The following is a 27,754-nucleotide window of genomic DNA, read 5'->3' on the forward strand; positions in this document are numbered from 1 at the left end:
CAGAAGACATTGATTAAACCACTGGATTACCTTTATGTGGCCTTTATGTGCTTTTAGTTTTTAGCTTAAAAATGTTGGTCACCATTTAGTTGCATTGTATGGACCTACATAGCTGAGATGTTCTTATAAAAATCGTTGTTTGTGTTCTGCAGAAGTAGGAAAGTCGTGCACATCTGGGATGGGATGAGGGTGAATAAATGATAAGAGATTTATTTTTGGTTGAACTATTCCTTTAACTTGACTCTTAACAATTCTAGTCACTGTTACATTACTTCATCTGATGCATAATCCAGGGTTCATTTTCAGGTCAGTTTTTGCATAACTGATGTGATGACCACAGGAATCCTTTCATTTGCTTTGCATTCATTATGCATTTATTACTTTTTAATTTAATGGCATGTACCATTTGCAATGTAAATAGAGGCATTAATGCAAATAAAGCATTTTCCACAGTGTTTTCAAATATTCAGAGTGTGCTAGTTGTATTATTATTATTATTATTATTATTATTATGCTTTTCATTGCCAACAAGACTTCTGTTTGACCTATGGCATGTCGGGTTACCTTTTGACTTGTCTAATTGATTTGCACAAAGGACTGTGCTATTTATCTGGATGTACTGTATGTCTTTCAGTCAATAAGCCCTTTTTCCTGTAGAAATCCTATTGCAGTCATTTGTTGCCTAAAATACACCTTAGACAAAGTCTTCTTCACTTTGAACGGTGTGAACATGCAGTACAACCTCAAATCCTTCCCAGTCTTGTCAGGGTTGAAAACTGAACAGAAGTCCTGTCTAGCCACTCCTTTATTATCTTGTTTTCATTTTATGCCTTTGCTCTTTAATCGACACATGCACATATTTTTGCACTTTGGGAATTGTTAACACTGTTATGATTTTTGCCCTTCTGTTTCATCTGATTTCATGTTTTTGTTTAATTTTTTCCCTTTTAACTAGTGAAAAGGTCTGTAGATTTCAAATCTAGAGGAGTAAAATTATTCCCTGGCAAAGACAACAACAACAAGTTTTCTATCTGTGAGTCTACCCTTTGTTACTATTTTATGGTAAATCTGTGTGACTCGTTTGGTGTCAATTACAACAAACAGTGACCATAAGATCATTGCAAGACATTCTGGTGCTTCTCTAACGGCGATACAGTTCTCACGAATATTTCTCAAGCAAAAGTTTCCATGAGTTTATCCACCCATGGAGACTTATTTTCGGAAAGCATGAATGGCAGTATACCATAAAATTGTAATTTGTACTCTATAATAAGGAAGTGACCTTGTGGCTCATGGCATCATGATTTGTTTCTGGGTCATAAATTCCAATAATTTTTATAACATCAAAAATTTCATTCTGCATTAGTTTAGAAACGATTTGTTTCTATGGCCTGAACTTAAGCTTTTAGCCTAAGAGGTAAGTTAAATAAATTATGGATGTTTTAAGTATAAGACAAGATTATTGCACTAACTAATTATGTAACAGACAAAATACATTTAGAAGCATAGTCTCCTTAAGAATAATTATGTGATTGATTGAACAAGACAGTGACATGAAATTCAAATTTATTAATTTTTTGTTTTTCATGTACATCTCTCTCCAACATTTAAAATGATCATGACATTTTATGTCAATGACTCTCTTCTACTTAAATCAGTACATATTCAATTGCATAAACAGTTGCACTAGGAAGGAGCCTATCCTATTGATTTAAATTGCCCCACAGGTTTCTTAACAAATCAAATATAATAAATTTATTCTGTGTAATGGAGGATGAAAGGCGCATCAAATTAGAAGAGCAGCTGCTTTTCTTAAAGGCAGTCCATCTAAACATGGGAAAGTCACTGTAAATATTCAGCTACAATAAATTCAGCTTGCTATAAAGTAAAGGTCAATCACATGTCTCTCATTGACATGTATTTGAAAACAAATCCCTAACAACTTGTACTGAGTTGTATGGCAATAAAGTATTGAATCATTATTGAATCATTATTTGAAAACCTGCAATGATCTTCCCCAGTGTCATGTTTGTTTTAATCGACTCTTTTTTTTTTTTTGGTTTGCTTTGTGCTCTTCTTATTTTTCTTTTAATGTGTTTGTGTTGTCAGTGTGTGCCATGTTTTCAATTTAGATTCATCTTTTCATTGCTTTATTTAGAGATCGTTATCTGCTGATATTGCTTGCATGACCAATCTCCCTTGCCATTTCCAAACCAGCAGTTTCCGTCTGTCAATAACACAACACAGTGAAAATGTTTGCACCATGCAGTCCTGATCAAGAAAAGAATGCACCCATTGTGAAAGCTATCAAGCTAGATTGTAGCTGTCAAATATCCACTGTAATATTATTTTTCTCCTTACTTATTTTGTGAATAGCGCACTGTAAGCAACACCTCCATAAATGATATCTGTTAAAGTAGCTTTTAACTTTCACAGGTATCTAAGGTATTTGCAGCAGTGTGGACCTTTAAAAACATACTAGAGGAAATGGCTGAATAATTTTGTAATTTCCGAAGGCCTTATATTTTCCTCAAACTCTAGCAACAGGGTAAGAGCTCACAAAAGAATACAAAGTTACCTTTGGTTGATTTTTGATTTAAATATATTGCAAAGGCATTGAAAAATATAGATACCCACACACATACAGCACTGTATATTTGTGGCTTATGGTCAGATATGGTCAGAGAGACACCTACATGGTGAGGTTATTTAGTTATCTTTTACATAGAGCTAGTAAAATTGCTTAATGTGCTCTGTTCATTTATCTCTATAAAAATTACATTAAATTGAACCCTGTACTTCAGCTGTGCTGCTTGCATGTTGAGTGGAGACAGGAGAAGCCAAATAGGACAGCTTGTGTTAGACTCTCCTTTAATGCTTTCAGAAGACATTTTAAATATGTGCTTGTGAAAAGAACCCATGTTATTTCATGGCTGATGGAGAATCTACTGACAGTGATTGAATCAATGAACCTGTTGGATAAATATATAGAATTCTCAATTATGAATAAAACATGCTTACAGTATATTGTATACTATTAATTCTAATATTCCATAACCTCATAGAGTAAACAGAATTAAGACTGGTGGTTTACAATCTGCTGAACAGGCATTGACCTTTTAGACTTTCTCTGTAGTTGTAGATTAATTTTAACTTTGTACTTATTACCATGATTATGTAAAGAAAATTCCACTTAATGTCAGTTTTTTGTAAAGTTGTCATAAGAAAAATATAGTGGATCATAAATAAATTATATATTACCACTTATATATAAATTCAGAATATACAGTTCTGGAAAACAATTATGAGACCACTGCAAAATTATCTGTTTCTCTGGATTTACCATTTATAGTTATGTGTTTGAGTAAAATGAACATTTTTATTTTAATATATAGTACTGACAACATGTCTCCCAAATTCCAAATAAAAATATTGTCAATTAGAGCATTTATTTGCAGAAAATGTCAACTGGTCAAAATAACAAAAAAGATGCAGTGTTTTCAGACCTCGAATAAAGCAAAGAAAACAAGTTCATATTCATTTTTAAACAACACAATACGTTTGGTTACGTATGTAACCTCCATTCCCCGAGGGAGGGAACAACACGTTGTGTCGGAGAAGCGACACTAGGGGTCTCTCTTGAGCGCCGATATTCACCTCTGATCTATTGAAAAGGGCCAATGGGAGTTGGCAGTCAGTATTTGCATACCCGCCCCGGACATACGGGTATTTAAGCGGGGCAAATACGGGAGTTCATTCAGGATTTTTCTGAGGAGCCGAAATGGTCCGGCCACAGCAGTGGCTCGGTTCAGCGACATGGCGGAGGAAAGACACAACGCGTGTACCTCGAACGGACGTTCATACGTAACCAAGCGTTCCCTTCTGTCGCTCTCTCCACGTTGTGTCGGAGAAGCGACACTAGGGGACCCATTCCAATCTTGCCATGCGCTGAACCGTGTATGCGTGAACCGCCGATACAGAGGCGGGCAGGGATTTCATCCAGTGCCGCGCATCGTCTGTACCTGGCTGCACGTACCCTTCCCCAATGCCCCATAAGAACATCAGAATCCTTCTAGTTACCCTGGGAGGGAACAAGGCAATGTTTGCCAACATGGGAACGGGCCAGCCTGGCTGGGCCTCTTTTCTCTCTATGTTTCTCGCGATAGAGCAATCACGGCCGGGGCCCTTACACGCATATAGGGAAGGGGGTCTTACCCAGACCCTGCGGAGACCACACCTGCCCTTTTTCTTGGGGAGGAAAAGTGGTAGACACGTCACACGGCCGTCTTAGGGCTCGTGTGGAAAGTATGGTGTGGTGGTAGATCCAGCCTCGAAAGGGGGAGTTGCTACAGCACGGCGACCGGGGCAGCTGTAACTGCCTAAGGGAGACACGGGGTCCGCTCGTAAGGGGACAGAACCGTGGTATTACACACAGGGGGAGTCCGAACCGGAGGCCTTCTTATTTTACCTGTGGAGCCCCTATACCAGTACGGGGTGGCCATCAGGGTACCCGCAGTGGCTTGGGTCGTCGAGTTCCTCCGCTGAACCGCGGACCCGTAGGGCTGGGGAGGAATCGACCAGGGTCCCAACTCGGAGTGGGGCGCCCTGGGAAGAAGGCGCACTACTTTACCTTGACGTCAGGAAAAGGGCGCTGGGCGCAAGCGATCCACCCGGCCGGTCGGTCTACATGTTACCGAGTTCTACGGGCTCGGACCTGAGAAAACACGAGACGCAACCGACTCAATGCAGAGGTTGTAAAACCTCGCGAAGGTGTTGGGTGTTGCCCAACCCGCGGCTCTACAGATGTCTGCTAGGGAGGTGCCCTTGCCAGTGCCCACGAGGACGCAACACCCCTTGTTGAGTGAGCTCAGACCCGCAAGGGTAGGGGCACGGCCTGGGTGTGATAAGCCAGTGTGATGGCGTCGACAACCCAGTGGGCGAGCCTCTGTTTGGAGATGGCATTCCCTTTCTGCCGTCCCCCAAAGCAGACAAAGAGCTGCTCAGAGCGTCCGGTGCTCTGTGTGCAGTCCAGGTAAATGCGCAGGGCGCGCACTGGACACAACAACGAAAGGGCTGGGTCTGCCTCCTCCCGGGGCAGCGCTTGCAGGTTCACTACCTGATCTTGGAATGGTGTGGTAGGAACCTTGGGCACATAGCCCGGTCGCGGTCTTAGGATCACAGACGTATCTGCCGGACCGAACTCCAGGCAAGTGTCACTGACAGAGAACGCTTGCAGGTCCCCCACCCTCTTGATGGAGGCGAGCGCGATCAGCAGGGCCGTCTTAAGAGAGAGGGCCCTGAGTCCAATTGATTCAAGCGGCTCGAAGGGAGATCTCTGGAGTCCTGCCAAGACTACTGAGAGATCCCAGGAGGGAACTAGGCCTGGCCGGGAGGGATTCAACCTCTGGGCGCCTCTCAGGAACCTGAGGATCAGGTCGTGCTTGCCCAAAGACTTGCCGTCTACAGGATCGTGGTGGGTGGCAATGGCGGCAAGTCTTTGACTTGATAGCGCATCTCTGCGGGTCTTCAGTTCGGGAAGAACACCAATCTGCGAACAAGTGCCACTTTAGGGCGTGAAGGTGCCTGGTAGAAGGGGCTCTGGCTTGGTTGATTGTATTCACAACGGTCTCTGGTAAGCCGGCTAGCTCTTCCGCGTCCCGTCCAGGGACCAGACGTGGAGGTTCCAGAGGTCTGGGCACGGGTGCCAGAGCGTGCCCCATCCCTGAGAGAGGAGGTCCTTTCTCAGGGGAATTCGCCAGGGAGGAGCTGTCGCGAGAAGCCTGAGTTCCGAGAACCAAGTCCGAGTGGGCCAGTAGGGGGCCACTAACGTGACTTGCTCCTCATCCTCCCTGACCTTGCACAGCACCGGTGCAAGAAGGCTCACTGGGGAAATGCGTGCTTGCGCAGCCCCGAGGGCCAGCTGTGTGCCAGCTGCTCTGTCCCGAGGGGAGCCTCTGTTAGGGCGTACCAGAGCGGGCAGTGGGAGGTTTCCTGGGAGGCAAACAGGTCTACCTGGGCCTTGCCGAACCGTTCCCAAATCAGCTGGTCCGACTGGGGTGAAGCCTCCACTCCCGCCGGCAGGCGTTGTCGTGACAGCGTCCGCTACGACGTTGAGCTTGCCGGGGATGTGAGTGGCGTGCAGCGACTTGAGTCGCTGCTGGCTCCATAGGAGGAGACGGCGGGCGAGTTGTGACATGTGGTGGGAGCGTACGCCGCCTTGGCGATTTATGTACGCCCCCACTGTGGTGCTGTCCGATCTCACGAGGACATGTTTGTCCCGAACTAACGGGAGGAACTTCCTGAGAGAAAGAAGGATGGTCAACAACTCCAGGCAATTGATGTGCCAACGCAGCGGGGCCCCTTTCCAACGGCCCGCTGCTGCGTGCCCGCTGCACACGGCACCCCACCCGGACCGGGAGGCGTCGGTTGTGACCAGGACGCGTCGGGACACCTGCTGCAGGGGCACTCCTGCCCATAGAAAGCAGAGGTCTGTCCAGGGTAGGAGTGTTGTTTGAGGCAGGCGGGGGTGATCTTTACCTGATGCGTGCCGTGGTACCATGCTTGTCTCGGGACTCGAGTTTGGAGCCAGTGCTGGAGTGGTCTCACATGCATCAACCCCAGCGGCGCGACCGCCGCGGAGGACGCCATATGCCCCAGGAGCCTCTGGAAAAGTTTTAGAGGGACCACTGTGCCTGGCTTGAAGGAAGCGAGGCAGTCCAGCACCGACTGAGCACGCTCGCTCGTGAGACATGCTGTCATTGAGACTGAGTCTAACTCCAACCCGAGAAAAGAGATGCTCTGAACCGGAGTGAGCTTGCTCTTTTCCCAGTTGACCTGAAGCCCCAAGCGGCTGAGGTGCTGGAGCACCTGGTCTCTGTGTGTGCATAGTAACTCTCGAGAGTGTGCTAGGATGAGCCAGTCGTCGAAGTAGTTGAGAAATGCGGATGCCGGCTACTCGTAGTGGGGCAAGGGCCGCCTCTGCGACTTTCGTAAAGACGCGAGGGGACAGAGACAGGCCGAAGGGGAGGACTTTGTACTGGAATGCCTGGCCGTCGAACGCGAACCGTAAGAAGGGTCGGTGTCGTGGCAGAATTGAGACGTGGAAGTACGCGTCCTTCAGGTCTACCGCTGAACCAATCTAGATGCTGAACGCCAGCCAGAATATTTCTCTGCGTGAGCATTTTGAACGGGCGTTTTAACAAGGCCCGATTGAAAACTCGCAAGTCCAGGATTGGTCGTAAGCCGCCGCCTTTCTTGGGTACAATGAAGTAAGGGCTATAGAAACCCTTCCTCATTTCGGTTGGAGGGACTGGCTCTACCGCGCTCTTGGCTAAGAGGGTCGTGATTTCCGCGGACGCCCCTGAAGGGGGGCGGGAGCCGGGAAAGCCACGCTTCCCAGCTCTACGCTAGGGGCACCAAAGGGACGAGTATTTTGGACGTACCCGGTGGGGCCTCGCAGCGGGGCGGAACAGGTAATACAGCGTCGGGCGGCTTCGTTGCGGCCTGAGGCTGAGGTGCTGAGAATAGACTCAAAGCACTTACCTTGCTCCGCGCACCCCGCCAGGTGACCCAGAGGCAAAGGAAATAGCTCTATTATTGAGAATGTGGAAAATGTAAAAACAAAGGATTCTCCTCCGGCCCTCCACCGGGGAACGGAGAGGTCTTACCACCTCCGGAGCTAACGTCTCGGTCTTTGGGTCGGTCGTCTCAGGAGCGCCTGGGAGCCTTCCGGGTCCTCGAGGGGGTCCGTGAGACGAGGGGGCGTCCTCTTTCTGCGGGGAGCTCAACGCGGGGCTGAGAGCTAGGCCCGCTCTGCTCGTTGAGGCGGAGCACCACTTCCTTTCTTCCTTGAAAGCCGCAGGAGGATGCCCTCGGCGAGCAGACAGGGCATGGCCCCTGGCGGCAGGTTCTTGCGGCGGGCAGGGCGTGTGACCTGGCCTCCGTCTGTTTCTTCACCACTGAGGACTGCTGGGTGGAGTCAGTCAGGTGGTGTCGCCGAATGGAGCTGGGAGACTGGAGAGTTTTGAGAAAGCGTGCTTTGTCTACCTCCTGTACTACGACCAGATCCAGTCCATTTGTTATGTTTCTGGACCACGAGGGTGGACATCAGCCTGTCGAGTGCAGTTCCTGCAGCACGTCAAGAACAGGACTACCCAAGTGCAAATCTTGAAGTGCCTTGGCCCGGTGGACTTGCAGGGAGGGGCCATGGCATGCAGGGGAGCGGTCTGGGACCGTTCTACCGCCGAGGGTAGTGAGAGCGGAGGAGCGAGGAAGCTTGGCTCGCTCAGCTCGTCGTGCATGTCCAGGAAGGAACGGGGTGCGGCTGTGGGCGCGACTAGCCCGTGAATCATCAAGCCGGGGAAGCATAGCGGATCTCCGTGCGTCAGGCTCGAGACTGGGCAAGCAGACCCGTAGGTGGCGGCCCAGGCGGAGTTATCCACATCCGATGCCGCTGTGGCGCTCTCCGATGCAGCGGTGATGTCGATCATCAATGTCCGGGAGCTCCAGGGACCGGGCGGCCGGCCGTTAGGCGGACGCGCTTATCCCGAGCTTCGTGAGGGAGCAAGCAAGCGTGCAGGGGGCGGGGGTTTGGGCGGTTTTACCCGGCAACGCAGCCCGCCATTATCCGGGATCATCTTCATCGCTCGCGGCGCCTGCGTCAATCTCGTAGGAAGGAGGCGAGGCGGAGGGCGGCTGAAGTGGCTTTCTTCCTCACAAGAAAGCAGAGATCGCAACGCTGCTGCAGCTATGTTCTCAGGCTGAAAACATAACCCATTGGAGAGCATGCTCATCCCGAGCCCGGACGGAAAACAGCAAGCGTGCCGGGAGGCGGGGGTTTCAAGGGGTTCACCCGGCAAGCGCAGCCCGTCATTGACCCCAGATCGTTTTCATCGCCAGCGGCGCCTGCCTCAATCCCGTGGGAAGGAGGTGAGGCGGGCGGCTGAAGCGGCTCTCTCTCACTACAAGAGAAAGCCTACGACCGCAATGCTGTTTTGGCTATGTTTTCATACTGAAAACATAGACCATTCATAAAAACGCTGCCTGCGTGTTTACGCAACCCAGGTACGCCAGGCGGTTTTTATGACCGTCAGAGGTGGGGAGAAATCACCGCCTCCAAAAACTACACAGGGGCGGAAAGGCATCTTCAGAAAGACGCGTCCTGAAAAGGGCGTTCTACGCCGCTGTGTTTGCTCTTTTAGAGAAATTTACTCTTTTAAGGAAAATAACTCTTTTAATATACACAGTGTGTATGTGTGTCTGCGCTGTCGAAGCTCACGGGCAACAATGCACGCCGTGCAAAGTGAAGGAGAAAGCCGCTGTTGTGCGCCGTCAAGATCCAACAGCATGCAGATTGTCAGAGGAAACAGGAACGTTTTATAGTGGTGTGTAAACTCGCAGCAACTGCAGACAGACCATCGGCTCGAAGAAATTTTCTGAATGAACTCCCGTATTTGCCCCGCTTAAATACCCGTGATGTCCGAGGCGGGTATGCAAATACTGACTGCCAACTCCCATTGGCCCTTTTCATTAGATCAGAGGTGAATATCGGCGCTCAAGAGAGACCCCTAGTGTCGCTTCTCCGACACAACGTGGAGAGAGCGACAGAAGGGGAACTAATGTTTTAACTTTGAAAGTGTTCAGAAATCAATATTTGTTGGAATAACCACATTTCTTCAATCACACTTTCACGCGTCTTGGCATGCTCTCTACCAGTCTTTCACATTGCTGTTGGGTGACTTTATGCCACTCCTGGCACAAAAATTCAAGCAGATCAGCTTTGTTTAATGGCTTGTGAACATCCATCTTGCTCTTTATTACATTCCAGGGGTTTTCAATGGGGTTCAGGTCTGGATATTGGGCTGGTCATGACAGGGTCTTGATCCGGTGGTCCTCCATACACACCTTGATTGACCTGGCTGTGTGGCATGGAGCACTGTCCTGCTGAAAAAACAATCCTCATAGTTGGGGAACATTGTAAGAGCAGAAGAAAGCAAGTTTTCTTCCAGGATAACCTTGTACATGCCTTGATTCATGCGTTCAGATCATCACTGATCCTCCACCAAATTTCACAGTGGGTGGGAGACAATGGGGCTTGAAGGCCTTTCCAGGTCTCCGTCTAATCATTAGACGACCATGTGGAGGATTGGTGATGATCTTGGGGTGCTTCAGCAAGGCTGGAATCGGGCAGATTCATCTTTGTGAAGGATGCATGAATCAAGCGACGTACAAGGTTATCGTGGAAGAAAGGATGGAGAAAGTTGTGGATGGAGGACCAACGGATCGAGATCCTGTCATGGCCAGTCTTAATCTGGCCCAATCTCCAGACCTGAACCCCACTGAAAACCTCTGGAATGTGATCAAGAGGAAGATGGATGGTCACAAGCAATCAAACAAAGGCAAGTTGCATAAAGTCACCCAACAGCCATGTGAAAGACTGGTAAAGAGCATGCCAAGAATGAATGAAGCAGGAAAGCTGTGATTGAAAATCAGGGTTATTCCACCAAATATTGATTTCTGAACTCTTCCTAAATTAAAACATAAGTATTTAGTTGTTCAAAAATGTATATGAACTTGTTTTCTTTGCATTATTCGAGGCCTGAAAACACTGCATCTATTTTTGCCAATTTGACCAGTTGTAATTTTCGCAAATAAATGCTCTAAATGATAGTAGGCCTATTCTTATTTGAAATTTGGGAGAAATGTTGTCAGTACTTATACACTCACCTAAAGGATTATTAAGAACACCTGTTCAATTTCTCATTAATGCAATTATCTAATCAACCAATCACATGGCAGTTGCTTCAATGCATTTAGGGGTGTGGTCCTGGTCAAGACAATCTCCTGAACTCCAAACTGAATGTCAGAATGGGAAAGAAAGGTGATTTAAGTCATTTTGAGCGTGGCATGGTTGTTGGTGCCAGACGGGCCAGTCTGACTATTTCACAATCTGCTCAGTTACTGGGATTTTCACGCACAACCATTTCTAGGGTTTACAAAGAATGGTGTGAAAAGGGAAAAACATCCAGTATGCGGCACTCCTGTGGGCGAAAATGCCTTGTTGATGCTAGAGGTCAGAGGAGAATGGGCCGACTGATTCAAGCTGATAGAAGAGCAACTTTGCCTGAAATAACCACTCATTACAACCGAGGTATGCAGCAAAGCATTTGTGAAGCCACAACACGCTACAACCTTGAGGCGGATGGGCTACAACAGCAGAAGACCCCACCGGGTACCACTCATCTCCACTACAAATAGGAAAAAGAGGCTACAATTTGCAAGAGCTCACCAAAATTGGACAGTTATAGACTGGAAAAATGTTGCCTGGTCTAATGAGTCTCGATTTCTGTTGAGACATTCAGATGGTAGAGTCAGAATTTGGCGTAAACAGAATGAGAACATGGATCCATCATGTCTTGTTACCACTCTGCAGGCTGGTGGTGGTGGTGTAATGGTGTGGGGGATGTTTTCTTGGCACACTTTAGGCCCCTTAGTGCCAATTGGGCATCGTTTAAATGGCACGGCCTTCCTGAGCATTATTTCTGACCATGTCCATCCCTTTATGGCCACCATGTACCCATCCTCTGATGGCTACTTCCAGCAGGATAATGCAGCATGTCACAAAGCTCGAATCATTTCAAATTGGTTTCTTGAACATGACAATGAGTTCACTGTACTAAAATGGCCCCCACAGTCACCAGATCTCAACCCAATAGAGCATTTTGGGATGTGGTGGAACGGGAGCTTCGTGCCCTGGATGTGCATCCCACAAATCTCCATCAACTGCAAGATGCTATCCTATCAATATGGGCCAACATTTCTAAAGAATGCTTTCAGCACCTTGTTGAATCAATGCCACGTAGAATTAAGGCAGTTCTGAAGGCGAAAGGGGGTCAAACACAGTATTAGTATGGTGTTCCTAATAAGCCTTTAGGTGAGTGTAGAATTAAACATAAATGTCAATTTTACTCAAACACATAACTATAAATAGTAAATATAGAGAAACTTATCATTTTGCAGTGGTCTCCAGAGCTGTATTTATACTGTGTGTATATATATACAGTATATGATATCACAACATGCTGTTATCTAGTTTGTCAAGTATTCTGAATATATAATGTCTGAATGAGTTTTGTTGTTAGACTATTATAAACAAAATGGTTATTTGAGACCTGGGCCCAGAATATTGTGTAAGTCTAAGAATTTTGTATAGAATTTTAATTTATTATGTAAAATCTTCATAGAATAATTGCTATCATTTGAATTTTTTGTTAGATGCTGTATATCTACCACTGTCCTCAGATACACACACACACACACACACACACACACACACACACACAAAACAACATCTTTATTTTGTCATATGCTACGAAAAGCAGTAAAAATTATATTATTAAATTAAATTAGATTATATAAACAGCTTGGCTCAAAAAGACTTTCAAATATCTAGCTTTTACATTTCAGTAATACTACATGGGGAACATGCAAGTGGACATTTAAAGGGATAATTCACCCCAAAATGAAAACTCTCTCATCATTCACTCACCTCTGTGCCATCCCAGATGTGAATGACTTTCTTTCCTCTGCTGACCACAAACACAGATTTATGTCCTCAAAATGCAAGTGAATGGGGACCAACATTTTGAAGCCCCCAAAAAACATAAAGACAACATAAAAGTAATCCATACAACTCCAGTGGTTAAATCCATGTCTTCAGCAATATGATAGGTGTGGGTGAGTGGGTTTTTAGTTATTTTTTTATTTTCTCCCCTTTTTCTCCCCAATTTGGAATACCTAATTCCCAATGCACTCTAGGTCCTCGTGGTGGCATGGGACGAATCTGAGTTGCCTCCACGTCTTAGACGTCAATCCACTCATCTTATCATGTGGCTTTTTGAGCACGTTACTGCGGAGACATAGCTCACGTGGAGGCTTCACGCCATTAGTACATCCACACTCAATTCACGCCATTAGTACATCCACGCACAATTCACCACGTGCCCCACCGATAGCGAACCACATTATAGGTTACCCCAAGTGCCTCTACCCTCCCTAGCAACCGGGCCAATTTGGTTGCTTAGGAGACCTGGCTGGAGTCACTCAGCATGCTCTGGGATTCGAACTAGTGAGCTCCAGGGGTGGTAGCCAGCATCTTTACTCGCTGAGCTACCTAGGCCCCCCCGGATTTAGTCTATTTTACTATAAAGTCATACACATCTGTGATGGGATAAATGAGATAATTTTCATTTTTGGGTGAACTATTGTGGACTAAGTGGAATGATACTATATATATATATATATATATATATATATATATATATATATATATATATATATGCTTTAGCAATTAATATGAAGGCTAATATAATAGGTTTAATTATACAGTGCAATGCTGGAGGCTATATACTGAACCTGTTTCAAAGAAAATTCAGCTGATATATTATTCTATTGGCCATAAGGGAACATGTGTTTGTCAAGACAATATATTAGCATTACACTGTGGATGCAAATGTCTGCATTGTTCACTGAGGGAGTGAGTACATGTGAATGCATGTTTAACTGCTTGTTAACTTGCTTGCTTTGATTGTATGTTCACACGAACACTCCTGGTTGCATGATGGCATGCAAGAAAGGCAAGGTCCAAGGAAGAGCATGAAGCATTGAGTATTGTGCACAAATGTATTCAGTAAAGCTATATCTTATTTGTGATTTGTTTGTGCATTGGCCAAATACAAGCAGACTGTTTTGTTCCTGCCAAATACATATATTTTTTTTAATTTATAAATTAATATAAGAAATGTCTATGAGATGTATTTTTGGGAATGTTATGCTGGCCATGTTATTTTACTGTTAACCAGTCAGCTCCTACCACAGAGAAAAGAAAGTTTAGCTAGAGATGTGTGTGTTTTGAATCAATAAATGTTTTGCAGTTAAATGAATGAGATACTCTGTCAAAAGAGAGTTTCATCAAATTTGTATGTGTGTATGCATTTGTCTGTGTGGATGCAAAGAGAGAGAGAGAGAGAGAGAGAGAGAGAGAAAGGGGCAGAGGGTAAGTTCGAGGGAATGAGATTAACAGGTCTCTCTGAGAGTTCTGGTTTTATGAGTGTTGATTGAGCTTTAAAAGCCTTGTGGGTTTCATGCTCCGCTGTCCTTGAATGTTAAAGAAAAAAAGCATCTTTTCTAAACATAGCAGAGGATAATTCTAAAGGAGGACCTGAGAAAGTGCACTAAAATAACCCCAAACTTCTAGCAGAGAGGCCTAAATTCTCTCCGGCTGATGGATGGTGAAAACTGCAACATAATGGTTCAGTTCAGAGCCCATTAGAAGAGAACAGCAAGTTAAACGCCAATAACACACACCACTGACCTCAACACTTTTTTGGTTTATTTTTTCCACATTACCAGTTGGGCACTATTTGTTTTTCTCATTTTGAACAAGATGCTGCCATTTTCAGCTTGCTATGTTTTGATGTATGAAATGTAAGGGGATGTGTTTCTTAGCAACAGCTACATCACAATGGAAAGAAGCACCTAACACATTTAATAAAGCAATAAGGTACGAGAGCTGTGCTATATGACTGTGCTGTAATTTACAATGCTAAAGGGCAACAGAGTGATTATTTTCAGGCCTTGAGCCTTAATGGGATAGTTCACCCAGAGAAGATTCTCTCATAATTTTGCTTACCCATAAGCCATTCTAGATGTGTATGACTTACTTTCTTCTGCTAAACACAAACAAAGATTTTTAGAACAATATCTCCGCTCTCTAGGTCCACACCATGCAAGTGAATTGGTACCAACAAATGTCGACGCTCTAAAAAGCACATTTAGGCACCATAAAAGTAATCCATAAGACGTCAGAGGTTAAATAAATGTCTTCAGAAGTGATATGATGGGTGTTGGAGAGTAACAGATAAATATTTGTCCTTTTTTAAATATAAATTCTTCTCCCTGCCCAGTAGGTGGAGATATGCTTGAAGAATGTGAACAGAATACAGAAACAAAAGAATAAGATTATGAAAGTGAAAGTGGATATTTATAGACAATTTGACTTAAATATTTATGTTTCTCACCCACACTTATGATATGGCTTCCGAATATATAGATTTAACCATTGGAGTCTTATGGATAACATTTATGCAGCCTTTATGTGCTTTTGAACTTTCAAAATGTTGGTTCCATTTTAAATGCATTGTGAAGACCTACAGAGCTGAGATAATCTTCTACTAATCTTAGTTTGTGTTCAGCAAAAGAAAGAAAGTCATTCACATCTGGGATGGCATGAGATAATTTTCATTTTTGGGTGAACTATTCATTTAATGCTATAATAAAACAGTTATTACTTAATACAAACGTTAGGGATTGACAGTTTTCATTAAAATATTTTATTAAGAAAATTTAAAGTGCCAGCCTTCCGCTAGAAGAAATAGCCCCTAACATAACAGAACGTTGGTATGCAATTAAAATAAAGATCCAATATTGGTGCAGTGATTTGGTGAACAGCTGAGACTTAATCACAAAACTCAACTAAACAAGACATAATAACAAGATTACAATTTCAATAAGATTACAACATTTTCTACATTACTATTAAAACGAACCTTTGGCCTTTTTTTGCTCCCAAAGTGTTCATTTTAGAGTTTCATAATTTCATACTGTCACGAACCCCGCTCCCTCGCTCCGCCCCCTTGAGCTCGTACGCTCTTTTTCCTCCCTCGGGCTTCCACACCCGTTTTGCTCGTTCGAGCTTGCACGCTCGTTTTTGCTCCTACGAGCTTACATGCTCGTAGACTATCTCCCCCCCCCGGGCACACATGCACTCCGCGAGCGTACTCGCTCGCTTCCCGCTCTCATCCAGAACATTATGACCACCTGCACTCCTCCCAATCACCACGCCATTGTTTACACCTGCACTCGCGTCATCTGCACTCCTGTTCATTGTTTACACCTGCACTCGTCACTATATATTCCACACGCATTCGTTTCTCCAGTGTTGGTTATTGTTCTAGTTTACACCGCATCTTCACCCCCCGCTAGTCTCGTCTAGTTTTGTACTCCTCTCGATTACCCCTTAGCTTGCCAGCCCCCCTTGTTCCCCTGTGTTTTCCTCTCGCTTGTCTTGTTTGTATATTGATTCCCCGGCTTCGACCTCACGCTCCCTTTGACTTCTCTCTCCCGGATTTGTCCCCTTGTTTATATCTTGATTCCCCGGCTCTCGACCCTACGCTTTCCTCGACCATTCTCCATCTGGATTTTCCCCACTGTACCTTCGCCTGCTTTTTTGCAAATTAAAGCAGTTTTGATTCTCATTGTGACTGTCTCGTCTTGTGTGTGTGTGTGTGTGTGGGTCACAAAATAACCAACCTCACCGTAGACAGTCACAATGCGTCACGCGGAGGATTCGCGCAGCTCACTAGAGCGGATTGTCGCGGCGCGTTCTGTGCGCGGAATTGCAGCTGGGAGAGATGACCAAGCTTCATGCCCAGGGGCAGCAGGTATGTGCTATGTCTGATTTTTTTCACCCTGTTTCACCTGTGTCTGCCCCTGAGCCCATTGATGCTCTCCATGCATCTGCGAGCGCCGTATGCTCTCCATCCCCGGAGAGGTTTTATGGCTCTTCTGACGCTAACCAAGGGTTTTTCATGCAAGGCAGTGGTTGTGTAACTCATAACCCCGCCCTTGACATTATGGAGCCTTATGGAGCCAGCAGCCCGACTCTTGGTTTTGCGCCAGGGGAGCCAACCCTTGGAGGCTTATATGACTGATTTTTGTGCCCTGGCCAACCAGGTGAATTTTGATGAGGTGGCTCTGAAAGGCATTTTTCAATTTGGACTGAATGAGCCAGCCTCATCATTTATGCCTGGTGGTCGCTGCTCTCTCAACCTGGCTCAGTTTATTGACCTCACCCTACTGTGCGCTGGTTCCTCGTTTACTGTGGGGGAGGCAGACACTGAACCAGCGCTCCATACCATGGCCCCCGTCTTGAAGCCTACCACGGCCCCCGTCTTGAAGCCTACCACGGCCCTCGTCTTGAAGCCTGCCACGGCCCCCGTCTTGAAGCCTACCACGGCCCCCGTCTTGAAGCCTACCACGGCCCCTCTTGAAGCCTGTCACGGCCCCCGTCCCGAGGCCTGTCACGGCCCCAGTCCCGAATCTGAGTTGCCTCCACGTCTTAGACGTCAATCCACTCATCTTATCATGTGGCTTTTTGAGCACGTTACTGCGGAGACATAGCTCACGTGGAGGCTTCACGCCATTAGTACATCCACACACAATTCACGCCATTAGTACATCCACGCACAATTCACCACGTGCCCCACCGATAGCGAACCACATTATAGGTTACCCCAAGTGCCTCTACCCTCCCTAGCAACCGGGCCAATTTGGTTGCTTAGGAGACCTGGCTGGAGTCACTCAGCATGCTCTGGGATTCGAACTAGTGAGCTCCAGGGGTGGTAGCCAGCATCTTTACTCGCTGAGCTACCTAGGCCCCCCCCGGATTTAGTCTATTTTACTATAAAGTCATACACATCTGTGATGGGATAAATGAGATAATTTTCATTTTTGGGTGAACTATTGTGGACTAAGTGGAATGATACTATATATATATATATATATATATATATATATATATATATATATATATATATATATATATTAATTATGCTTTAGCAATTAATATGAAGGCTAATATAATAGGTTTAATTATACAGTGCAATGCTGGAGGCTATATACTGAACCTGTTTCAAAGAAAATTCAGCTGATATATTATTCTATTGGCCATAAGGGAACATGTGTTTGTCAAGACAATATATTAGTATTACACTGTGGATGCAAATGTCTGCATTGTTCACTGAGGGAGTGAGTACATGTGAATGCATGTTTAACTGCTTGTTCACTTGCTTGCTTTGATTATATGTTCACACGAACACTCCTGGTTGCATGATGGCATGCAAGAAAGGCAAGGTCCAAGGAAGAGCATGAAGCATTGAGTATTGTGCACAAATGTATTCAGTAAAGCTATATCTTATTTGTGATTTGTTTGTGCATTGGCCAAATATAAGCAGTCTGTTTTGTTCCTGCCAAATACATATATTTTTTTTAATTTATAAATTAATATAAGAAATGTCTATGAGATGTATTTTTGGGAATGTTATGCTGGCCATGTTATTTTACTGTTAACCAGTCAGCTCCTATCACAGAGAAAAGAGAGTTTAGCTAGAGATGTGTGTGTTTTGAATCGATAAATGTTTTGCAGTTAAATGAATGAGATACTCTGTCAAAAGAGAGTTTCATCAAGTTTGTATGTGTGTATGCATTTGTCTGTGTGGATGCAAAGAGAGAGAGAGAGAGAGAGAGAGAGAGAGAGAGAGAGGCAGAGGGTAAGTTCGAGGGAATGAGATTAACAGGTCTCTCTGAGAGTTCTGGTTTTATGAGTGTTGATTGAGCTTTAAAAGCCTTGTGGGTTTCATGCTCCGCTGTCCTTGAATGTAGAGAAAAAAAGCATCTTTTCTAAACATAGCAGAGGATAATTCTAAAGGAGGACCTGAGAAAGTGCACTAAAATAACCCCAAACTTCTAGCAGAGAGGCCTAAATTCTCTCCGGCTGATGGATGGTGAAAACTGCAACATAATGGTTCAGTTCAGAGCCCATTAGAAGAGAACAGGAGGCAGACACTGCCTTACTGTGGGGGAGGCAGACACTGAACCAGCGCTCCATACCATGGCCCCCGTCTTGAAGCCTACCACGGCCCCCGTCTTGAAGCCTACCACGGCCCTCGTCTTGAAGCCTGCCACGGCCCCCGTCTTGAAGCCTACCACGGCCCCCGTCTTGAAGCCTACCACGGCCCCCGTATTGAAGCCTACCACGGCCCCCGTCTTGAAGCCTGTCATGGCCCCCGTTCCGAGGCCTGACACGGCCCCCGTCCCGAAGCCTGACACGGCCCCAGTCCCGAGGCCTGTCACGGCCCCAGTCCCAAAGCCTGTCACGGCCCCAGTCCCGAAGCTTGTCACGGCCCCAGTCTCGAAGCCTGTCACGGCCAGCGAGTCAACGCCCATGCCCGCCACGGCCAACGAGCCAGCGCCCATGCCCGCCACGGCCGGCGAGCCAGCGCCCATGTCTGCCACGGTCAGCGAGCCAGCGCCTGTAGCCTCGACCGCCCCAGAGCCAGCGCCTGTAGCCTCAACCGTCCCCATGGCCACGTCCCCTGTTGGCTGAAGACGTAAGAGAAGGAAGAGGGCCCCTTCTCCCCAGTCTCGCCTTGTGCTCAAGACCGCAGAGGTTCCCTCAGAGTCTTCCACGGCTCTGCCGGGTTCTGCTCCGCCCCCAGAGTCTTCCACGGTTCTGCCGGTTTCTGCTCCACCCCCAGAGTCTTCCACGGCTCTGCCGGGTTCTGCTCTGCCCCCAGAGTCTTCCACGGCTCTGCCGGGTTCTGTTCCGCCCCCAGAGTCTTCCACGGCTCTGCCAGCCTCTGCTCGCCCCTCAGAGCCCTCGCGGCCTCCGCCTCACGAGCCTCCCAAGGCTCCTCCTCCTAAGCCTCCCAGGGCTCTTCCCCTCGAGCCTCCTAAGGCTCCTCCTCTCGAGCCTCCCAGAGCTCTACCTCCCAAGCCCCCCAGGGTTCTGCCTTTCAGGTCTCTCGAGCCTCCCAGAGCTCTACCCCTTGAGCCTCCCAGAGCTCCGCCTCCTTCCAAGCCTCTCAGGGCTTCTCCTCTCGAGTCTTTCATGGCTCCATCCCTCAAGCCTCTCACGGCTTCGCCTCTCCAGTCTTTCAGGGCTCCTCCTCCCCTCGAGCCTCTCAGGGCTCCGCCCCTCGAGTCTTTCATGGCTCCACCCCTCAAGCCTCTCACGGCTTCGCCTCTCGAGTCTCTCAGGGCTCCTCCCCCTCTCAAGCCTCCCAGGGCTTCTCCTCACGAGTCTTTCATGGCTCCACCCCTCAAGCCTCTCACGGCTTTGCCTCTCGAGTCTCTCAGGGCTCCTCCCCCTTTCAAGCCTCTCAGGGCTTCCCCTCTTGAGTCTTTCAGGGCTCCTCCTCCCCTCGAGCCTCTCAGGGTTCCGTCCCTCGAGTCTTTCATGGCTCCACCCCTCAAGCCTCTCACGGCTTCGCCTCTCGAGTCTCTCAGGGCTCCTCCCCCTCTCAAGCCTCTCAGGGCTTCCCCTCTCGAGTCTCTCAGGGCTTCTCCTCTCGAGTCTTTCAGGGCTCCACCCCCTTCCAAGCCTCTCAGGGCTTCGTCGCTCGAGTCGTTCATGGCTCCCCCCCTCGAGCCTCTCGAGCCTTCCAGGGCCCCACCTCTAGAGCCTCTCAGGGCTTCGTCGCTCGAGTCGTTCATGGCTCCCCCCTCGAGCCTCTCGAGCCTTCCAGGGCCCCACCTCTAGAGCCTCTCGAGTCTTCCACGACCTTTTTCCCTGAGCCTCTCACGGCTCTACTCCCAGAGACTCCCGAGCCTCCTATGGCTCCGCCTCCCGAGCCTCCTACGGCTCCGCCTCTCGAGCCTCGTATGGCTCCGCCTCTCGAGCTTTCTAGAGATCCGCCCCTCGAGCCTGCTACGGCTCTACCCCCCGAGACTACAGAACCTGCCAGGTCGTCGCCTCGGGGACCTCCCACGGTGCCACCTCCCTTGGCTCCACCTCCAGAGCCTTCCAGGCCTACCTCGCTAGAGCCTCCCACGGCGCCACCGTCATCGGCTCCACCTCCTGAGCCTTCCAGGCCTTTGCCCCTAAAGCCTCCTTCGGCTCCACCTCCAGAGCCTTCCAGGCCTACCTCGCTGGAGCCGCCCACGGCGCCACCGTCATTGGCTCTGCCTCCTGAGCCTTCCAGGCATTCGCCCCTAAAGCCTCCTTCGGCTCCACCTCCAGAGCCTTCCAGGCCTCTGCCTCTAGAGCCTCCTGCGGCACCACCTCCCTCTGCCCTGTCTCTTGGGCTCCCCATGGCGCCGCCTCCTCAGCCTCTCAGTACCCCGCCTGCCGAGTCTCTCACGGCTCCGTCTTCCAAGGCTCCGTCTCCCAAGTCCTCCACGGCTCCGCCTTTCACGGCTCTTCCCTGGCCCCTGACCCTGTCCGGTGGCCCCCTGACCCTCTCCCTGTCGTGTGGCCTCTTCCCTGGCCTCCTGACCCTGTTCCTGTCCGGTGGTCACCTTCCAGACCCCCGGACCCAGTCCCTGTCCTCCAGTCGCCTTCCAGACCCCCTGACCCAGTCTCTGCCCTATGGCTGCCCCCTAGATCTCCCGACTACCCGCCTGTCCACTATGTTCCCCCTGACCTTACCTTGAACTGCCCATGGACTGTCTCATTTCCCTTTGTCTGTCCCCCGATCATCCTGCACCGCCTCCCGCGGCCGTCAGGAGCCGTCCTATTCAGAGGGGAGTACTGTCACGAACCCCGCTCCCTCGCTCCGCCCCCTTGAGCTCGTACGCTCTTTTTCCTCCCTCAGGCTTCCACGCCCGTTTTGCTCGTTCGAGCTTGCACGCTCGTTTTTGCTCCTACGAGCTTACATGCTCGTAGACTATCTTTAGTTTACCCCGCTTCCTCGCTCCCCACTAGTCTCGTCTAGTTTTGTACTCCTCTTGATTACCCCTTAGCTTGCCAGCCCCCCTTGTTCCCCTGTGTTTTCCTCTCGCTTGTCTTGTTTGTATATTGATTCCCCGGCTTCGACCTCACGCTCCCTTTGACTTCTCTCTCCCGGATTTGTCCCCTTGTTTATATCTTGATTCCCCGGCTCTCGACCCTATGCTTTCCTCGACCATTCTCCATCTGGATTTTCCCCACTGTACCTTCACCTGCTTTTTTGCAAATTAAAGCAGTTTTGATTCTCATTGTGACTGTCTCGTCTTGTGTGTGTGTGTGTGGGTCACACATACATTGAATACATTTCAACAGATTTCCCCACTGAAGCTAGATAAATTACATCAGACTATAAATGGCCACAAATTAAATCAGGGGAATAAATGGTCCTGCAGAAATCATGACTAATTGACATTGAAAATAAAGGAAAATTGAGAAATTCACAACGTGTTTTGAGAGGGAGGGGAGAGAGAGAGAGACTTGTCTTGCTACAAGGATATCTTAATTGGACTTGAGAGTCTGTCATGGGCATTTTAATCACTTTTTTTAGTGGCGGGTTATCAGTACTGGCTCTTTTCCAAAAGCAGGACAGAATTTGATCAAGCTTTCTTCAGGAGTCATACCATTAAGATATCATTCAGTCCCTCAAAAGACATGATCTGCTCTGTGGCACTAAATAGCTTATTACTCTGTAAAATGTAATAGTAAAAGTGAAGCACAACAACACTTTCAGCTGCTGCTAAAATCTACTTAATTTTTTTTAGGACAAAATAAATGGAAACTTTTCCTATATTTTAGCTAATTCTGAACCCTTCCCCTTTCAATCAATATCCTCAACAAGACAAAGGCATTATAAATGTATTTATTCACTTCTAATATGTCAGATGCATTATATATACTGTATATATATATATATATATATATATATATATATATATATATATATATATATATATATACACACACACAACAGTTCCGGTCCTCGAATCTGACTGGACGAGAGAATCTTCACTGTGTGTGTATCACTCCGCTTATGATCGTGCCACTCTAAACTAAAGTGTAAGATCAGTGCAGATATGTTAAGCTATGGTTTGTCTTTTTTTTTTTTTTTTTACATGTAATCTTTATGACATTACATATGTTAGCCAGCAGGTGGTGGCAAAAGATCATTTTTATGTGTAATATGAGCCATTTAGGTGACGTGAAGTGAAGCCGCTTCAGCCGCTTACGTACAACAGCTCTTCTTGACCGCTTGTATTATTACTACTAAAGCTAGGAAATAGCTTTAAAGGCTTTAAACAAACAACTTCAGCATTACGGCTCATCACAGCTGAGAGACACATCAGACTGATTAATTACACGAACTGAAGGCACTTAGCTTTTAACAGACTTTCCACATAAACAGTGGACACACTGTTTAGAGTGGAAGTCATTGCGGTTTCTTTAGTGAATGACTATTGCACACCGGCTACTGTGAAATAGGGATAAATATCCCCGCTTGGACGGCTATTTTTCGACTGAGAAAGCTGACCTTCTGAAGGCTGACAGCATCTCTGCTTGGGTGTGGCAACAGGTGATCGCAGACGCTCCGACTCTCTCTCTCTCTCTCTCTCTCTCTCTCTCTCTCTCTCTCTCTCTCTCTCTCTCTCACACACACACACATACACACACAAATACACACATCCATCCTTGTTTATCCAATAACTTTTTAGAAACAGCACAAGCCATGATATTATTTCTGAAGTGACATTTTTGAATTACTAACGAAGGCTTGGAAGCATCATTTGGTTTGAATCAGCAATGGCAGATTCTGATCCGTCATGTAAAAAAGTAGTTACATGCACAAATGTGTTTTTATGACTGTACTGAGTTTTTCCAAATTTTTTTAAAGTTGTTAGTTCATTGAACTATTGTATATGCAATATCACACCCGCAGTCATGCTATATGGCCCTAAATCAGCACTTCAATGATCAATGATATTGCTTAAATAAATATATATATATATATATATATATATATATATATATATATATATATATATATATATATATATATATATATTAGGGTTGTCAAGCAATTAAAATTTTCAATCGAGACAGATAGACAGACAGACAGATAGATGGATGGATGGATGGATGGATGGAGCACAGTGGAATTATAGCTCTGGTCATGTGATTAATTGCACCACTCATGTGACTTCATGCACCAACTTCATGCAAAGTTCAAAAGCAGCCTGCGTTATTCCTGTCTTGCGTGCCAGTTTAAAAATCTTTCTTTCGTGCATCAGTTGATTAACAGGTGAGTAGATAACAAAATTCATGCACAAACTCAACAGGAGATTTAATTCATGATAATATGTAAACAAACAACATAAAATCACACAGTTAGGCTGATTCAATCAGAAGTGGACGAGCGATCATATTATGCTTTTTTTTTTACTACTTGTGTGTGGATTTTGTGGGAGAGACTCTGGAATAATGACACATTAATTATTAGGCTATGGCCGTGTATTATTGCATGATATAGTGCAAAAAGAAAAAGAAAGTGCTTAAAATGCACACCGTTCCTCTTAATTATACTTGCATTTAATCTAAGCATAAACATAATATTACGAGCAGAACTCAAAGTAGTTTATTGTAATACCTGAATTAACAGAGCTTCAAATTTGTGTGCTTAGAGATGAGATGAGCTGATTTTTTTCCCATTTATCTGGCAAAATGTATCATTCCTGGACACATTGGCCAGCACTAAAACTCTGGTGCACAGTGTAAGGCAGGTGTTCAAATGGCAGCTGCAGTCATGTTACGAGCACTATCTAACCATGGGCTGGTTGCACAAACATAGCCATTAACTTAAGTCTTACAATTATTTTGACTTGCTAAATATGCCATAGAAAGCCTGTTGCATAAAACAATCTCATGGTTGTTTTTAGTAAAACAGTCTAATTTGCATTGCATTGTGGGAAATGTAAGACACTGAACATCTTTTAAAAAATGGCAGACAGTGGACACTCAATACAGTTTTCATTCGCTGAAAATATTTGCTTATTAGAGGTCTACAGTGCTAGAAAATGTATTCTAATGAACACATTTGAACTGAAGTACCCACTGGCTCAGCTGACAGTTATTTTCCATGGCAGCATAGGATAGAAACATAAGTTAGCCTAGGGATTTGCTGTCTTACATTTGGTCTTAAATTAAACTGATCTACGTTTTTATGCAACTGACTGAAAAAATTAAGACCAACATTTTAGATGACTAAATAGTAAGACTAGTCTAATACAGTTCTATGCAACCGGCCCCATGTTCATTGTGTGCTTACTTCATTCTGAATGTCCCCCCTGCTACATTGATAAAATGCTTGTGGCAGGTCTCAGCATAATTTCTCCCACCATCTGCTTTCACAATGGTCAATGTATTAGTGCATTAACTTCAATAGCTCAAACAATATTTGTTTGTAAGTATTGTATCTACATTTTTAGAATCCAGAAGAAATCTGCTTTTTTATGGTCGATTGGTTCTCTGTGGCCATTTTCACAGAATAATCATTGTCTGAATGGATAGTTGGGCTGACTGAATGACTGGTGGATGAGGAAATGCATGAAAGGATGGACAGAGAGATAAATAGTGGGATAATATCAAACAAGAGCTCACATATTGCAGACATTTTTTTGTCTTTACTCACACCATTTAAATTTCATCATGTGTAGTTTTGTTATTTGCTGTTGTCTTCAACTATATGACCCACATTCATCACATCCTGTAGCTTTCCATTCAACTCTGGCTAGTCTGATTGTTTTCTAGCTGTGATCTTTTTTACTGAGGCAAATAGCAATTTTTAGAGAAAGGAAGTTTGATATTAAATGCCATGTGTTTTGTTATTTGTAAGATATCTGAAATAATTGGACGGCGTTGATGGAACATTTTGCCGTGTTATAGCTTTTTAAAACATGCCTAATGCAAGGTTCAATTAACGTTTTGCCACAATGGTCATACATTTTTCTTACTGGCCATGAAAGTGTATTTTTGCATTAGTTTTTATAAAAAATACATACAGTATATAAATGTTTCACAAAAACATTTATCTTAAGATTATAATTTAAATTGAATTAAGTTGAAGCAATTGAAATGGCCTAAATAAATAGAAGAACTGTGGTGATGCTTAGAATCTTCCAACAACCAACAAAAACTGTGTCCAAGTGTGCCTATGAGAGTTGGTGATGTTTTGAAGGCAAAGGTGGTCACACCAAATATTGATTTAGCTTTTTTATGTTTGCTGGACTTTGTATAATGTTAATTGATAAACTATTTATGGAATTATTTTTTAAGAAATCCTCAATTTACAAAATTCACAAAAGTCCCTAAAACGTTTGGACAATACTTGTCATGTTCTCTGTTGTCTTTTGTTTTTGTGCTGTTATTTTTAAGTTTAGTTCCTGTTTCCTGTTGGGTTTTTGTAGTCCTTTGTAGTTTTTTTTTATGATTGGTTTTCCCCTGATTAGTTCTCCTTCCCTGATTATTTCCCCAGGTGTTCCTTATTCCCTTGTTTGTTCCTTTTTGTATATAAGCCCTTTTAGTTTCCTTGTTTCCTTGTTAGTTCTTGCATGTGTTATGCTCTGTACTAGGTTTCCTTGTTTTTTTTCCCTTTTCCTGTTTCCCTTTTGTCCTGAGTTTTCCCCTCTTTTGTTAATAAAGCTGCACATAGATCCACAACCTCTGCCTGCCTACGTCACAGAAGAACTAACCTTCAAAATAACAGCACAAAAACAAAAGACAACAGAGAACATGACAATACTGTTGTACTCTATAGAGTTTTTGTTTAATTTATTGTAATTTATTGTTTGACTATATAGAGAGGTATAGAAGCAGTACTTGATGTGTAAAAATAGCAATAAATCTACCAGACGAGTGGGAGTGATTTTAAATAATAAGCATGGATTAATCACATATATATTCATGGTCATTAACCTTGTCACAGTGTGGGCTGAATATCTCAATGTTCAAAGCTGTGCAAAACACAGTAAAATCCCATTTTGTCAATCTGTTGCTTTTGATGTTAGTCACAGTTTTACCCATGCATATATTAAAAGAGTATTAAATAGCTTTGACAAAATCAATATTTGTATTGGTTTGACATTTGAATATGCTCCATTTTACAATAGCTCCTTTTCATTTAGTAGGTAATGAAGAAGGCACAGATTTCATCTGTTTAAAGTAATTTTATCCCCAAATAGCGTAGTAATGGAAAAAAAAGATAGTGAGTCTTTGCAGAAAAGTGTGAAGAATTACTTGTCAGCCCTTTTTCTTTCAGCATCCCTAAATGGTGATGTTTAAAACTAGCAAACTCTTGAATAATATAATTCTGTCCAATCTGAACCCTCGTTGTTGTCCTGTGCATTTGTAAGACAACAAATACTGTCCACTGTCTGTCATTACCGCTCTGCCTGCTCTCTGTGTCCTGACCACACTTCCACCTCTTCATCATTCAAACATAAGCTATTTTCTGTAGAGACAGTGAGTAATATTGTAGGCCTCTTATTGTAGGCCTCTATAATATGCCCAGAGCTGCCTCACTGCTTGTGTTTACAAGTCTGAATCACTCCTCACAGCAATTAGAAGAAGCCAGTGTTCCTTATAAGATTGTCTTAAGAATCAAAAGTTTTTGAACATGGAGTTAATCAAATGCAAACACACTTACCTAAGATAGCAGTACCATAATTATAGATTAGATTAGATTAGATTCAACTTTATTGTTATTTTGCAGAGTACAAGTACAAAGACAACGAAATGCAGTTTGAGTCCAACCAGAAGTGCAAAAAAGCAGAAAGGTGCAATGTTATTATCAAGTATAGACAGGTGGTGCATAGGCAGGTACAGAAATATATTGCAGTGTTATAAGAGCAGAATAAATATGGCTATGTAATATGAGCAGTGTATGAACAACATGTACAGATATGTGCAATTTAGTAACAGTGGCATTTAAAATAGTAGTAGAATAATATAGATATATGCAGTGTATTAGCAGAATATATTGTAAGAAAAACAGTAAATATGGATAATCTGTATGAACCATATAGATAGATATGTACAATTGTACAGCTATGTGCAGTGTGGTAACATTATAAGAGCAGTAAGTATAAGTGTATGTACAGGATGAATAGTATGAAGAGTAGTAGAATATGGCTATGTATA

The 27,754-nt window shown here is 45.0% G+C and overlaps 1 protein-coding gene across 1 annotated transcript in view; it reads left to right on the top strand.

Annotated features, from left to right (window-relative positions):
- LOC127619812 (CUB and sushi domain-containing protein 3-like) overlaps positions 1 to 27,754 on the top strand; it is a 639,489-nt gene that overhangs the window by 358,787 nt on the left and 252,948 nt on the right. The window contains exon 7 of the mRNA XM_052092811.1: positions 956 to 1,033. Coding sequence (XP_051948771.1) covers positions 956 to 1,033 — 78 coding nt within the window. The remainder of the gene's footprint in view (positions 1 to 955; positions 1,034 to 27,754) is intronic.

Source organism: Xyrauchen texanus, chromosome 26, assembly GCF_025860055.1.
Source record: "Xyrauchen texanus isolate HMW12.3.18 chromosome 26, RBS_HiC_50CHRs, whole genome shotgun sequence".
NCBI classification, from domain to species: Eukaryota; Metazoa; Chordata; class Actinopteri; order Cypriniformes; family Catostomidae; genus Xyrauchen; species Xyrauchen texanus.